At 39.2% G+C, this 13,491-nt stretch overlaps 1 protein-coding gene across 1 annotated transcript in view; it reads right to left on the bottom strand.

The window, feature by feature from the left end:
- Positions 1-13,491, bottom strand: part of LOC125110806 (phosphatidylcholine translocator ABCB4) — an 85,258-nt gene that overhangs the window by 30,099 nt on the left and 41,668 nt on the right. The window contains exon 15 of the mRNA XM_047752405.1: positions 10,315-10,461. Within this exon, the coding sequence (XP_047608361.1) occupies positions 10,315-10,461 (147 nt within the window). The remainder of the gene's footprint in view (positions 1-10,314; positions 10,462-13,491) is intronic.

Here is a 13,491-nt window from a genome sequence, read left to right as displayed (position 1 = left end):
TGGAAGCATGCACTGGCCTCACAACAGCACATCCCCTATCAAGGGGATAACAGCCTGCACACACTGAGGAAAGAAACAACAAGCATCCAAACCAAAAGCAGACACCATACCAAAAGAAGAAAAAAAAAAAAGTAAGCCCTCACAAACTAAAGGGGTGCTATCACATATAAATAGCCCTCCAAGACTACAGTAGTTGGTTTCCTTAAACTCATAGAAAAAGAAAAATATAAGCAAAATGAAGAAAGTCAGGAACCATCCCAGTTTAAAGAATAGGAGCATTCCCCTGAAGGAGCAAACAATGAAACAGGCCTCTGCAGTCTAACAGACACCAAGTTCAAAAAGAAGATAGTGAAAATATTGAAGGAATTAGGAAGGATATGAACAGTAATGCAGATTACTTTAGAAAGGAACTACAAAATATAAGGACGAACCAAGAAAAATTATAAAATTCATTTGTAGAGCTGCAAGCTGAGTTAAAGGCACAGAAGAGTGGAATGAATAATTCAGAGGAACTAATAAGCAACTTGGAAGATAGAATATTGGAAATCACTCAATCAGGACAGCAGACAGAAAACCAAATAAAAAAAGTGAAAGCAATATTAAGACATCTATGGGATAATATAAAGTGGGCCAATCTATGCATAACAAGGTTCCAGAAAGTAAAGAAAAAGAAAAGGGGATTGAAAATATATTTGAAGAAATTATGTCTGAAAATTTTCCAAATATAAAAGAAACAGATATCAAGATACAGGAAGCACAAAAGGCCCCAAACAAGTTGAACCCAAACACACATACACCAAGACATATTACAATAAAAATGGCAAAAAATAAAGATGAAGAGAGGATTCAAAAGGCAGCAAGAGAAAAACAGTTAATTACGTGGAAAACCTCATAAGGCTATCTGCTGATTTCTCTACAGAAACACTACAGGCCAGAAGAGAGTGGCAAAATATATTCAAAGTTCTAAAAGGGAAAAACTTGCAGGCTAGAGTACTCTACCCAGCAATATTATCATTTAAAATAGAAGAAATAAAGAATTTCTACAACAAACAAAAACTAAAAGAATACAGCAATACTAAACCCATTCTACAAGAAATATGAAAGGTCTCCTCTAAATAGGAAAGAAGTAAGAAAATATAAGATGGAGGAAATCACAACTGGAAAGTCATCACTTAAATAAGCCAGTACACAGATCTTAAAGAAAAAAAAAAAACAACCTATTTGTAATATCAATGACAACCACAAAGAACAGCAAAGGGATAAACACGAAGATGTAAAAAAGGACATCAAAATCATAAAACATAGGGAAGGAGAGTAAGAAAATATAGATTCTTTTTTTTAGACTGTTTTTGAGCATATATGACTATCAGGATAAAACATGCAAATATAGGAAGGGGTTAACATACTGAAAAACAGGGCAACCACAAATCAAAACCAAAAAATGCATTCACAGGAACTACAAAGAAGAGGACACAAGCATAAAATAAAAGGAAATCATCCAACCAAAAAAAGAAAGGAACAAAGGAGAAACATAATTGACTAGAAAAGAAGGTTTAAAATGGCAATAAATACATATTTATCAATAATTACCTTATATGTCAATGGACTGAATGCTCCAATCAAAAGACACAGAGTGGCAGACTGGATTAAGAAACAAAAGGCAGGCGTTCCTGTCATGGCGCAGTGGTTAACGAATCCGACTAGGAACCAGGAGGTTGCAGGTTCGGTCCCTGCCCTTGCTCAGTGGGTTAAGGATCTGGTGTTGCTGCTGTGAGCTGTGGTGTAGGTTGCAGACGCGGCTCGGATCCCGCGTTGCTGTGGCTCTGGCGTAGGCCGGTGGCTACAGCTCCGATTCAACCCCTAGCCTGGGAACCTCCATATGCCGCGGGAGCGGCCCAAGAAATAGCAACAACAACAACAACAAAAAAGACCAAAAAAAAAAAAAGAAAAGAAACAAAAGGCTACAGTATGTTGCCTATAGGAGACTCACCTTAGGGCAAAGGGCACATATAAATTCAAAGTGAGTGGATGGAAAAAGGTATTTCATGTGAATGGAAATTACAGGAAAGCAAGATTTGCATATCAGACAAAATAGAAGGTCATAAAACAAAGGTCATAGGGAGTTCCCCTTGTGGCTTGGCGGTAATGAACCCAACTAGTATCTATGAGGAGACGGGTTCAACCCCTGCTCTCACTCAGTGGGTTAAGGATCCAGTGTTGCTGTGAGCTGTGGTGTACATCACAGATGTGGCTCAGATCTGGCATTGCTGTGGTTGTGGTATAGGCTGGCAGCTATAGCTCCTATTCTTCCCCTAGCCTGGGAACTTCTATATACTGCAGGTATGGCCCTAAGAAGAAAAAAAAAAGATAAAACAAAGGCAATAAAGAGAGACAAAGAAGGATACTATTTAATGATAAAAGGATCAATTCAAAAAGAGGATATGATACTTGTCAACATATATGATCTTAATATAGGAATAGCTAAATACATACAACAAATACCAACAGACATAAAAGGAGAAATTGATGGGAATACAGTAATAGTAGGAGATTTTAGCACTGCACTCACATCAATGGACAGATCCTCTAGACCGAAAATCAGTAAGTCAACAGAGATGTGAAATAACACAATAGGACAATTAAACTAAATTGATATTTTCAGGACATTACATCCAAAAAACATACACATTCTTTTCAAGTGCATATGGAACATTCTCAAGGACTGACTACATACTGGGGTACAAAACTCACCTCAACAAATTTAGGAGTATAGAAACTATTTACAGCATCTTCTCTGATCACAATGGCATAAAACTAGAAGTCAACCAGAGGAAAAGAAATAAGAAAAAACTAACTACATGGAGACTAAACAACATGCTACTAAAAAGAAAAAAAAAAAAAAAAAAGGCCAATGATGAAATCAAAAAGAAATACCTAGAGACAAATGACAATGAAAACACACCCATACAGAATCTATGTGAGATGCCACAAAAGCAGTTATTAGAGAGAAGTTCATAGCAATACAGGCCTTCCTCAAAAAAGAAGAAAAATCTCAAATTGACAACTTAACCCACCATCTAAATGAATTAGAAGAAGAAGAACAAACAAAACCTAAAGTCAGCAGAAGGAAGGACATCATAAAGATCAGAGAGGAAATCAATAAAATACAGACAAAAAAAAAAACAACAGAAAAAAATTCATAAAACCAAGAGCTGGTTCTCTGAAAGGGTAAATAAAATTGACAAACCCCTGGTCAGACTCACCCAGAAGAAGACAGAGAGAACCCAAATAAACAAAATAAGAAATGAAAAAGGAGAAATCTCAGAGTTCCCATTGTGGTGCAGTGGTTAAAGAACCTGACTAGGAATCATGAGGTTGTGGGGTTCGATCCCTGGCCTTGCTCAGTGGGTTAAGGATCTGGCATTGCCATGAGTTGTGGTGTAGGTTGCAGACTTGGCTTGGATCCTGCATTGCTGTGGCTCTGGCATAGGCTGGTGGCTACAGCTCTGATTAGACGCCTAGCCTGGGAACCTCCATATGCCACAGGAGGCAGTCCTAGAAAAGGCACAAAGACAAAAACAAACAAAAAAGAGAAATCTCAATGGATACTGCAGAAGTACAAAAAACCATAAGAGAATACTATGAACAATTACATGCCAATAAATTTGACAACCTAAAAGAAATGGGGACTTCCTCCTGTGGTGCAACAGGATTGGTGGCTTCTTGGGAATGCAGGGATGCAAGTTTGATCCCTGGCCAATAGGTTAGGGACTAGGGACCCAATGTTGCAGTAGCTCCAGGTTAGGTCACAACTGTGGCTCAGATCTGATCATTGGCCTGGGACTCCACCTAACAAGGGGCACCCAAAAAATAAATAAGTAAAAAGTTTCAAATAAAAGAAATGGACAACTTTCTAGATATATGCAGCCCACCAAAACTGAATCAAGAAGAAAAAGATCATTTAGGAGTTCCTTCCTGTTGCAGCTCAGTGGTTGACAAACCTGACTAGTATCCATGAGGATGCAGGTTCAATCCCTGGCCTCACTCAGTGGGTTAAGGATCTGGCATTGCCATGAGCTCTGGTGTAGGTCCAGCCACAGCTCTGATCCAGGACTGCTGTGGCTATGGTGAAGGCTGGCAGCTATAGCTCCAATTCAACCCCTAGCCTGGGAACCTCCATATGCCACAGGTGCAACCCTAAAAAGAAAAAAGATCAAAAAGTAAGAAATAGATCTTTTGAACAGACACATCAGTAGAAATGAAATGGAATATGTAATAAAAACACTCCCTACAAACAAAAGTCCAGGACCAGATTGCTTCACAGGTGAATTCTACCAAACATACAAAGAACTTATACCCATCCTTCTTATGCTTTTCCAAAAGGTTGAAGAGGGAACATTCGCAAAGACATTCTATGAAGCCATCATCACCCGAATAGCAAAATCAGACAAAGATAGTACCAGAAAAGAAATTATAGGCCAATATCTTTAATGAATATAGACATAAAAATTATCAACAAAATTTTAGCAAACTGAATGCAACAACACATAAAAAAGATCATACACCACAACCAAGTGGGTTTCATCCCAAGTTCACAAGGATGGTTCAACATATGCAAATCAACCAATGTCATACACCACATTTACCAAAAAAAAAAAAAAAAAATCAAAAACCACATGATCATCTCAATAGATGCAGAGAAAGCATTTGACAAAGTCCAACATCCATTCATGATAAAAACTCTTACCAAAGTGGGTATAGAGGGAACATACCTTAACATAATAAAAGCCATTTAATTTAATTTAATTATATTAATTATATTTAATTTAATTATATTTAATTTAATTATAATAAAAGCCAATGTAATACTCATAGGAGAAAAGCTGAAACCTTCCCACTAAAACCTGGAATAAGACAATGCCCACTCTCACCACTTTTATTCAACATAGTATTAGAAGTCCTAGCCACAGCAATCAGACAAACAAAAGAAATAAAAGGTATCCTCAGAGTTCCCGTCATGGCTCAGCAGTTAACGAATCCGACTAGGAACCATGAGGTTGCAGGTTTGATCCCTGGCCTTGCTCAGTGGGTTAAGGATCCGGCGTTGCCGTGAGCTGTGGTGTAGACTGCAGACGCGGCTCGGATCCTGTGTTGCTGTGGCTGTGGCATAGGCCAGTGTCTACAGCTCTGATTTGACCTCTAGCCTGGAACCTCCATATGCCATGGGAGCGGCCCAAGAAATGGTGAAAAGACAAAAAAAAAAAAAAAGTATCCAAATTGGAAGAGAAGAGGTAAAATTGTCACTCTATGCATATAATATGGTACTATATATACAAAACCCTAAGGACTGCATCCAAAAACTACTCAAACTGATCAATGAATTCAGCAAAGTAGCAGGATACTAGATTAAGATTCAGAAGCTGGTTGCATTTCAGCATATTAACCATTAAATATTACAAAAGGAATATAAAAATATAATATCTTTTAAAATCACACCACAAAAAATTAAATACCTAGGAATAAACCTGACCAAGAAGGTGAAAAGACTTATATGCTGAAAACTATAAAACATTAATCAAGGAAATTAAAGAGAATTCAAAGAAATGGAAAGATATTCCATGATCCTGGGTTGGAAAAATTAATATTGTAAAAATGGCCATACTACTCAAAGCAATCTACAGATTGAATGCGAGCCCTATCAAATTACCCATGACATGTTTCACAGAGCTAGAACAATCCAAAAATTTATAGGGAACCATAAAAGACCCAGAATTGCCAAACCAATCCTGAGGAACAAAAACCAAACAGGAGGCATAACTCTCCCAGACTTCAGACAATACTACAAAGCTACAGTAATCAATACAGTGTAGGACTGGTATAAAAACAGACATACAGACCTATGGAACAGATTAGAAAGCTCAGAAATAAACAGAGACACCTATGATCAATTAATCTTTGACAATGGAAGAAAGAATATAAAATGGGAAAAAGAAAGTCTCTTCAACAAGTGGTGCTGGCAAAACTGGACAGCTGCATGTAAATCAGTGAAACTAGAACACACCCTCACACCATGCACAAAAATAAACTCAAAATGGCTTCAAGACTTAATCATAAGACAAGACACCATAAAACTCCTAGAAGAGAACATAGGCAAAATACTCTGACATCAACCTTATGAATGTTTTCTTAGGTCAGTATCCCAGGGTAACAGAAAAAAAAAACAAAAATAAAACCAATACGATCTAATCAAGATTATAAGCTTTTGCATAGCAAAGGCAACCATAAAAAAAAAGACAACCTACAGAATGGGGTAAATAGTTCCAAAGATGCAACTGACAAGAGCTTAATCTCCAAAATATACAAAAAACTCATAAAACTCAAAAGTAAACAAACAACCCAGTTGAACAATGGGCAGAAGATCTAAACAGACATTTCTCCAAAGGAGACATAGGGATGGCCAGAAGGCACATGAAAAAAATGTTCAACAGCACTAATTGTTAGAGAAATGCAAGTCAAAACTAAAATGAAGTATTACCTCACACCATTCAGAATGGCCATCACTAGTAAGACTACAAATAACAAGTGTTGGAGTGGGTATGGCATAAAGGGAACCCTCCTACACTGTTGGTGGGAATGTAAATTGGTACAACCACTACGGAAAACAGTATGGAGGTTCCACAGAAAACTAAATATAGAACTACCATATGATCCAGCAATCCCACTCCCTGGGCATCTATCCCTACAAAACTTTCCTTGAAAAAGACACTGTTCACTGCAGCATTATTCACAATAGCCAAGATATGGAAACAACCCAAATGTCCATCAACAGATGAATGTATTAAGATGTGGTACTGGAGTTCCCTTGGTGGCCCAGCAGTTGATGAACCTGACTAGTATACATGGCTACATGGTTTGATCTCTGGCCTTGCTCAGTGGGTTAGGGATCTGGCATTGTTGTGAGCTATGGTGTAAGATGCAGATGCAGCTTGAATCTGGCATTGCTGTGGCTCCAATTGGACCCTGAGGCTGGGAACCTCCATATGCTGGAGTGAGGCACTAAAAAGTAAAAAAAAAGATGTGGTACATATACATAATGGAATACTACTCAGCCATAAAAAAGAACAAAATAATGTCATTTGCAGCAACATGGACGGACATAGATATTCTCATACTAAGTGAAGTAAGTCAGAAAGAGAAAAAACTAGATAACTATGGTATGACTTACATGTGGAATCTAAAATATGGAACAGATGAAACTATCACCAGAACAGAGATAGTCTCATAAACAAGAAGAGCAGACTTGTGGTTGCCGAGGGGGAGGGGGAAGGGGAGGGAGTGGGATGGACTGGGAGTTCAGGGTTAATAGATACAAATTGCTACATTTAGAATGGATAGATGAGGTCCTGCTGCTGTATAGCACAGGGAACTATGTCCAATCAGTTGTGAAGGAACACGATGAAAGGTAATGTGAGCAAGAGAGTGTGTATAGTTGTATGACAGGGTCACTTTGCTGTACAGCTGAAATTGACAAATCAACTATAATAAAAAAAAATTAAAAAGTGAAAAAAATTTTAAAAATACAAAATATAAAACTTCTCAATCCCTAAAAACAAAAAACCCAAAACCCAAAAAGCTAGGTTTTGAATATGGGATTTTTTAACTGCAATAAAATATATATAAAATAAAATGGCTTAATGGTAGAGTTTAATGGTACAATTCAGTGGCATTTACATTCAAGCATAATACCACCTTCACTACCATCCATCTCCAGAACCCTTTCATCATCCACAACTGAAACTCTGTACCCATTAAAGAGTAATTACCCATCCTGTTATTCCTCCTCCAGCCCTATGGGAGCCACCGTTCTACTTCCTATCTCTATGAATTTGAGGAATACACAGCTATTAACATGGGTTGAAACACTGCATAGAGACTGTGTGTGTCTTCACATTTTACTGTTTGTTTCTCCTCCTCTGCATTTACTGTTGCCTCTGTCTGGACTCCTCCCTGGTCCCCGCTCACCTGCCATCAATCACTTCACAGGGCCTCTGCCCAGACAGGTCTCTTTTCACCAAACTACATGAAGCAGCACCCCCATCTCCAGCCCCTCTACTGCCTAATCCTGCTTTTGAACACTTGCTATCCTATGACACATTATATATTTGGTTCTAGTTTGTGTGGTGTGTGTCTGTCCCAATAGAAATTAAACTATTGAGGGCAGGGCTTTGTTTATTTTGTTTCCTGCTGAATGCCCAGTGCTTAGAGCAGCATTTGACATAAAGGAGATACTCCAAAATATAACTACAATCAACACAGTTCTTGAATTGCAACAAAGTCAGGGATTGCCTTATTTTTAAATCTAAAAGCAGCTGGAGGGCTCTAATTTATTCATTTTTTTTGGCTAGTGGTCTGAATCATAGGCAAATGTTCAAAGTCATAAGCATTATAAACTCAACATGATGGAGAATAATTCACCTTTAACCAAAAAGTCTCTCCAGTAATATTAGAGATTGACTAAGATTATAAAATATAAATGTTGTTTCCCCAAAGACAATATACAGATGCCAACAGGCAACTGAAAAGACACTCAATATCACTAACTACTAGAGAAATGCAAATGAAAACTACAATGAGGTACCACTGCACACCAGTCAGAATGGCCATCATTAAAACATCTACAAATAACAAATGCCAGAGACAGGGTGGAAAAAAGGGAAACTTCCTACACTGTTGGTGGGAATCTAAATGGGTGCAACCACTGTGGAAAATAGTATGATGATTTCTCAGAAAACTAAAAACAGAATTACCATATGATCCAGCAATCTTCCTCCTTGGAATATATCCAGATAAAACTATAATTCAAAGAGATATGGGGGGGGGCCTCAAGGGAGGATGCAAAAAAAAAAAAAAAGATACATGCACCGAATGTTTACTGCAGCACTATTTACAATAGTCAAGACTTGGAAACAAACTAACCATCTGTCAACAGATGAGTGGATAAAGAAGATGTAGTACATACATACACAATGGAATATTACTGAGCCATTAAAAAGAACAAAATAATGCCATTTGCAGCAACATGGATGGACCTAAAGATTCTCATACTAAGCAAAGTAAGTCAGAAAGAGAAAGACATACTATATGATATCACATATGTTGAATCTATATATAGCACAGGGAGCTGTATTCAATGTCTTATGATAAACCATAATGGAAAAGAATATGAAAAAGAAGATATATTTGTGGAACTGAAACCACATAACAGAAGAAATTAACACAACATTGTAAATTAACTATACTTCAAGAAAATTTAAAAAAATAAAATATAAATGTTGGATTTTATGGAGCTTTAGATATTTCTGATCACCTGTGATAAATATCCCCCAGGGAATTAAACAATTGCATAGTATGCATTTTCCTTCTTAGCCTCTGCAAGCTTCGTAAGGATTGCTAAATAATGATGTAGTAGCTGGCTAGCTGGCACTTTTTGAATACTTATATTAAGGCAGACTTTTTTTTTTTTGTCTTTTGTCTTTTTAGGGCTGCACCCAGGGCATATGGACGTTCCCAGGCTAGGGGTCTAATTGGAGCTGTAGCCGCTGGCCTACACCATGGCCACAGCAACCCAGGATCCGAGCTGTGTGTGCCACCTACACTCCAGCTCACGGCAACGCCGGATCCTCAACCCACTGAGTGAGGCCAGGGATTGAACCCGAAACCATGGTTCCTCGTTGGATTTGTTTCCGCAGAGCTACAATGGGAACTCCAAGGCAGACACTCTTAAATGCTTTCTGTGTAGTTACTTTTACTATTTCTTTTAATCCTCAGCCATCCTAGGAGGTAGGTTTACTTTACAGTAACTGAGGCATGGTGAGGGAAAGCATGTGCCCAAGTTTGCACAGCAATTAAGTGGTGAGGCCGGTCTGTGCCCAGAGCCTGGCCTTTTACACACTTGAGACGGTGGATTCTCCTCTCCCTGCTTCCCTCCCTCCACCCCTACCCCCACTGCCGCTATCCTGTGAGACGTGCATCTCTCCACAAACAGGATGGGGATCCCTGTCTGACACCAGTTCACCCAGATGCAGAGAGAAAATTAGAATGGTTCCTTCAGGGATTTTACACTTCATAATTTCACTGATTGACTCTTTTTCCCTTTGCCTCACAGCATTCCTCCGAAGGGAATTAAAACCTTTGGCTTGGTTTAATTTGAGGCCGCTTTACTCCAAAATACACCCGGTGATGAGGCTGGCATGAGAACTGATTTCATGGTGAACCAATGTAATCCACACTGTGCAGGGTTGCTTTCAGACTCACCGCAATCATCTCTGAGAAGATGATAGAGAAGGCTGGCTGAAGGGCCCCATTGGCGACGGCACACAGAGTTCCCACAACAAAGTAGGGCCATTCTGTTTTGTTCAGTTTCAGGATCTTCATAAAAGACACAGATGGCACGTTTTCCTCCTAAAACACACACATATCAGGACACAATAGTCACCAAAGGTCGTGGATGTAGATAAGGCCTGGCATCGCTCTCAAGGAACTTGCAAACTAGAAGCAGAGGATGACCAGGCTACAGCAAACGATGAGAGGGTCAGACAGGAGGTTCTAAAATGATAACAATGTGTTGACTGCAGGGCATCAGATGAGCAGGAATTCTTCACCCCAGAAGCAATCTTCATGGTGTGACCAGCCCACTTCTATTCCAGCCCCCGCAGAGCAAGTGGAAGAAGGATCTGGGCACAAAAATGCCCTAGAATTCAAATCCCAGCTCAACTCCGGGATGATGCTGGGGTCACGTGAGACAAGAACTGGGAATGGATGGGTAAGTGTCCTCACCAGCGCCAGGCACCATGATGCACTCAAGGGTCTGTGTCTGGTCTCCTTGCTCTGGAGCCCTGCCCAGCGCTGCCTCTTCTGTTACAGGTTCCCAACGCACAATTGAAGTAACTACTCCCCTTCTCTCTTACTGCTGGTCCCTCTGCAGACTTCTAGTTCATAGCTTAGCTTGTTTTGTGATTCCCCACCCCCCACCCTGCCTTGCCTCATTTGTTTGTTTACATGTCTCTGTGAGGTTTTTTTTTTTTTTTTTTAAGGTCAAGACTATGTCTTTATATCCCTAGAAATAGCCCAATGCCTGGCACCTATCAGGTTCTCAGCAAATGTTAAACTTAAGGTCTGGCTAAGCATGAAAGATTTAGGTCACAAAAAGAAGATGGTGAGTACAGAGGTGGTTTAACATTAAACTAGATACAGAATATGCCTTTGGAATCCCACAGGCTCATGGTTGTTTAAATAGATCATGCTTGGAGTTCCTGTTGTGGCTGAGTGGGTTAAGAACACCACATCATGTCTGTGAGAATGCGGCTTCAACTCCTGGCTTCGCTCAGTGGGTTAAGGATCGGGTGTGGCTGTGGCTGTGGCAGAGACCAGCAGCTGCGGCTCCAATTCGACCCCTAGTCTGGGAACTTCCATACTCTACAGGTGTGGCCTAAAAAGAAAAAAAAAAAAAAAAAGGTCATATTTGTGTCTATGACAAAGAGAATATAGGAACAGTTCCTACTGAGCCCTCTTCTTTCAACCCCCCCCCATTTTCTCTGCATTTGGTTGGGGTGGGGGGGTTCATCCCTAGTTAACATTATCTTTTAGTCCTGATCTCCAGCCTGATAAATGAGCTGGGCTGCTCATCACTTGCAAACAGGTCTTCCCAGGGCCTTCTAATCAGGATTAATGTCCCCCATCCTTGGGCACATTATTTCTCCATGACACGACCGTCTCGTTGATTGTGGCATTTTCTACCTCCCTTCTTCTCTGTGCATTTCTCTAAGAACAGAGCTCCTCTAAAATACCAAACTCTAAAGATCTAGTAGCATAAATGTCCAGATAAATGAGAAAATGTGAAGAAAACACTTCTATAGCCCCAAAGGGGGAAAATGTCTATCTACTTACAATAATGCAGCTCTACAATAACACAATTGTTATCCTCTTTCCATAAATATACTAAGATTAAGACCTCTAAGAGAGCCCTCGTCATCTCTGCAGTAAATGATATTGTGGGCAGAGAAAAACAGACACATAAACTCCTGGTAGGATTAGCTTCTTCAGGCCAACACAAGCGTAAAAGTAAACTCAGCTTTTACTAATAAATAATATCAAAATGTATTCTCACACCATTTCTTAAAATAAAAAAAAATCTTTTTTTTTGGAATGGATTCCCTTTCTATTATAAAAGCTTCTGTTAGCTTGAATTAATAACATCCCAAGTCTTTTTTTTCGTTTATAAAAGATGTGGTATATACACACAATGGACTACTACTCAACCATGAAACGAACAAAATAATGTTATCCCAAGTCTTCAGGTGAGAAATGTTAAAGAAGGTACACTTCGGCCTTTCTGGTTATTCTCCCCTTTCTCTTAGTAAGAGAATGCCAATCCTATTTAGAGTAGCAATGTATATAGCAACAAGATTCAGTTTTCTATCCTCCCTCGTGGTTAAGAATAAGTTATGGCCGAGGACGCATAAGTTTAAGAATTGTGGGTGACTTCTAGAAAATCTTTTTTATTCCTGCTGATTGGTACACAAATGTGATAACTGGAGCTGCAGGAGCCCTTTCAGATCATTGAGAATGGAAGCTACATGCTGGGAGAGTGAGAATAAATACAAAAGGAGCCTGAATCCATGATAGCCATGGAGGAGCCATTATTCTAGCATGGGATTCTTTCCTCTATTTTTTTTTTTTAATGTAAAATAGAAATAAAACCTCTTGTTTTTCTTAAACTGATACTATTCTGGGTTTCCTAGCATAGGCAATCAAGAGTAATCCTACCTAGTAACCAAATATCAGAGCCTCTTACTTTAGACAAGCCTTATTTACCCCTGGATCTCAAAAATGAATGGAATATCTACTTTTTTATTTTTATTTATTTGGGCCATATCCATGACATACAGAAGTTCCAGGGCCAAGGATGGAACCTGAGCCATAGTAGTGACAATGCTGAATCCTTAACCACTAGGCCATCAGGGAGCTCCTAAAATATCTAATTTTAAGCATCTCAGCACAAAGACTATGCTTTTGGATTTTTTTCATTGGCAGTCCATTTGAAAAAAAAAAAGTTTATGGCCCAACCCAAGGCGTATGGAAATTCCCCGGGCCAGGGATTGAATCCTAGTCACAGCTGCAGCCTATGCTACAGCTGCAAGAACTCAGGATCCTTTAACCCACTGTGCCAGGGATCAAACCCACACCTTCACAAGGATCCAAGCTGCCACAGTCGGATTCTTAACCCATTGCGTCATGGCGAGAACTTGAGGAAATTCCTTTTTAATTGGAATTGATTTCCATTCATTGACAAATACATTTAAAATTTGATATTTCCTTTTTTCAAGAAGGGTATGGCTCATAGTGGGAATCCTCTGGGTCTGCAATATACTTGCAAGGCTAAGAATTTCAACAACAAAACTAAACAATTAAAAATTTAAGTGAAAAACAACT

Source organism: Phacochoerus africanus, chromosome 11, assembly GCF_016906955.1.
Source record: "Phacochoerus africanus isolate WHEZ1 chromosome 11, ROS_Pafr_v1, whole genome shotgun sequence".
Lineage (NCBI taxonomy): Eukaryota > Metazoa > Chordata > Mammalia > Artiodactyla > Suidae > Phacochoerus > Phacochoerus africanus.
This window is presented reverse-complemented; position numbering and strand designations above follow the sequence as displayed.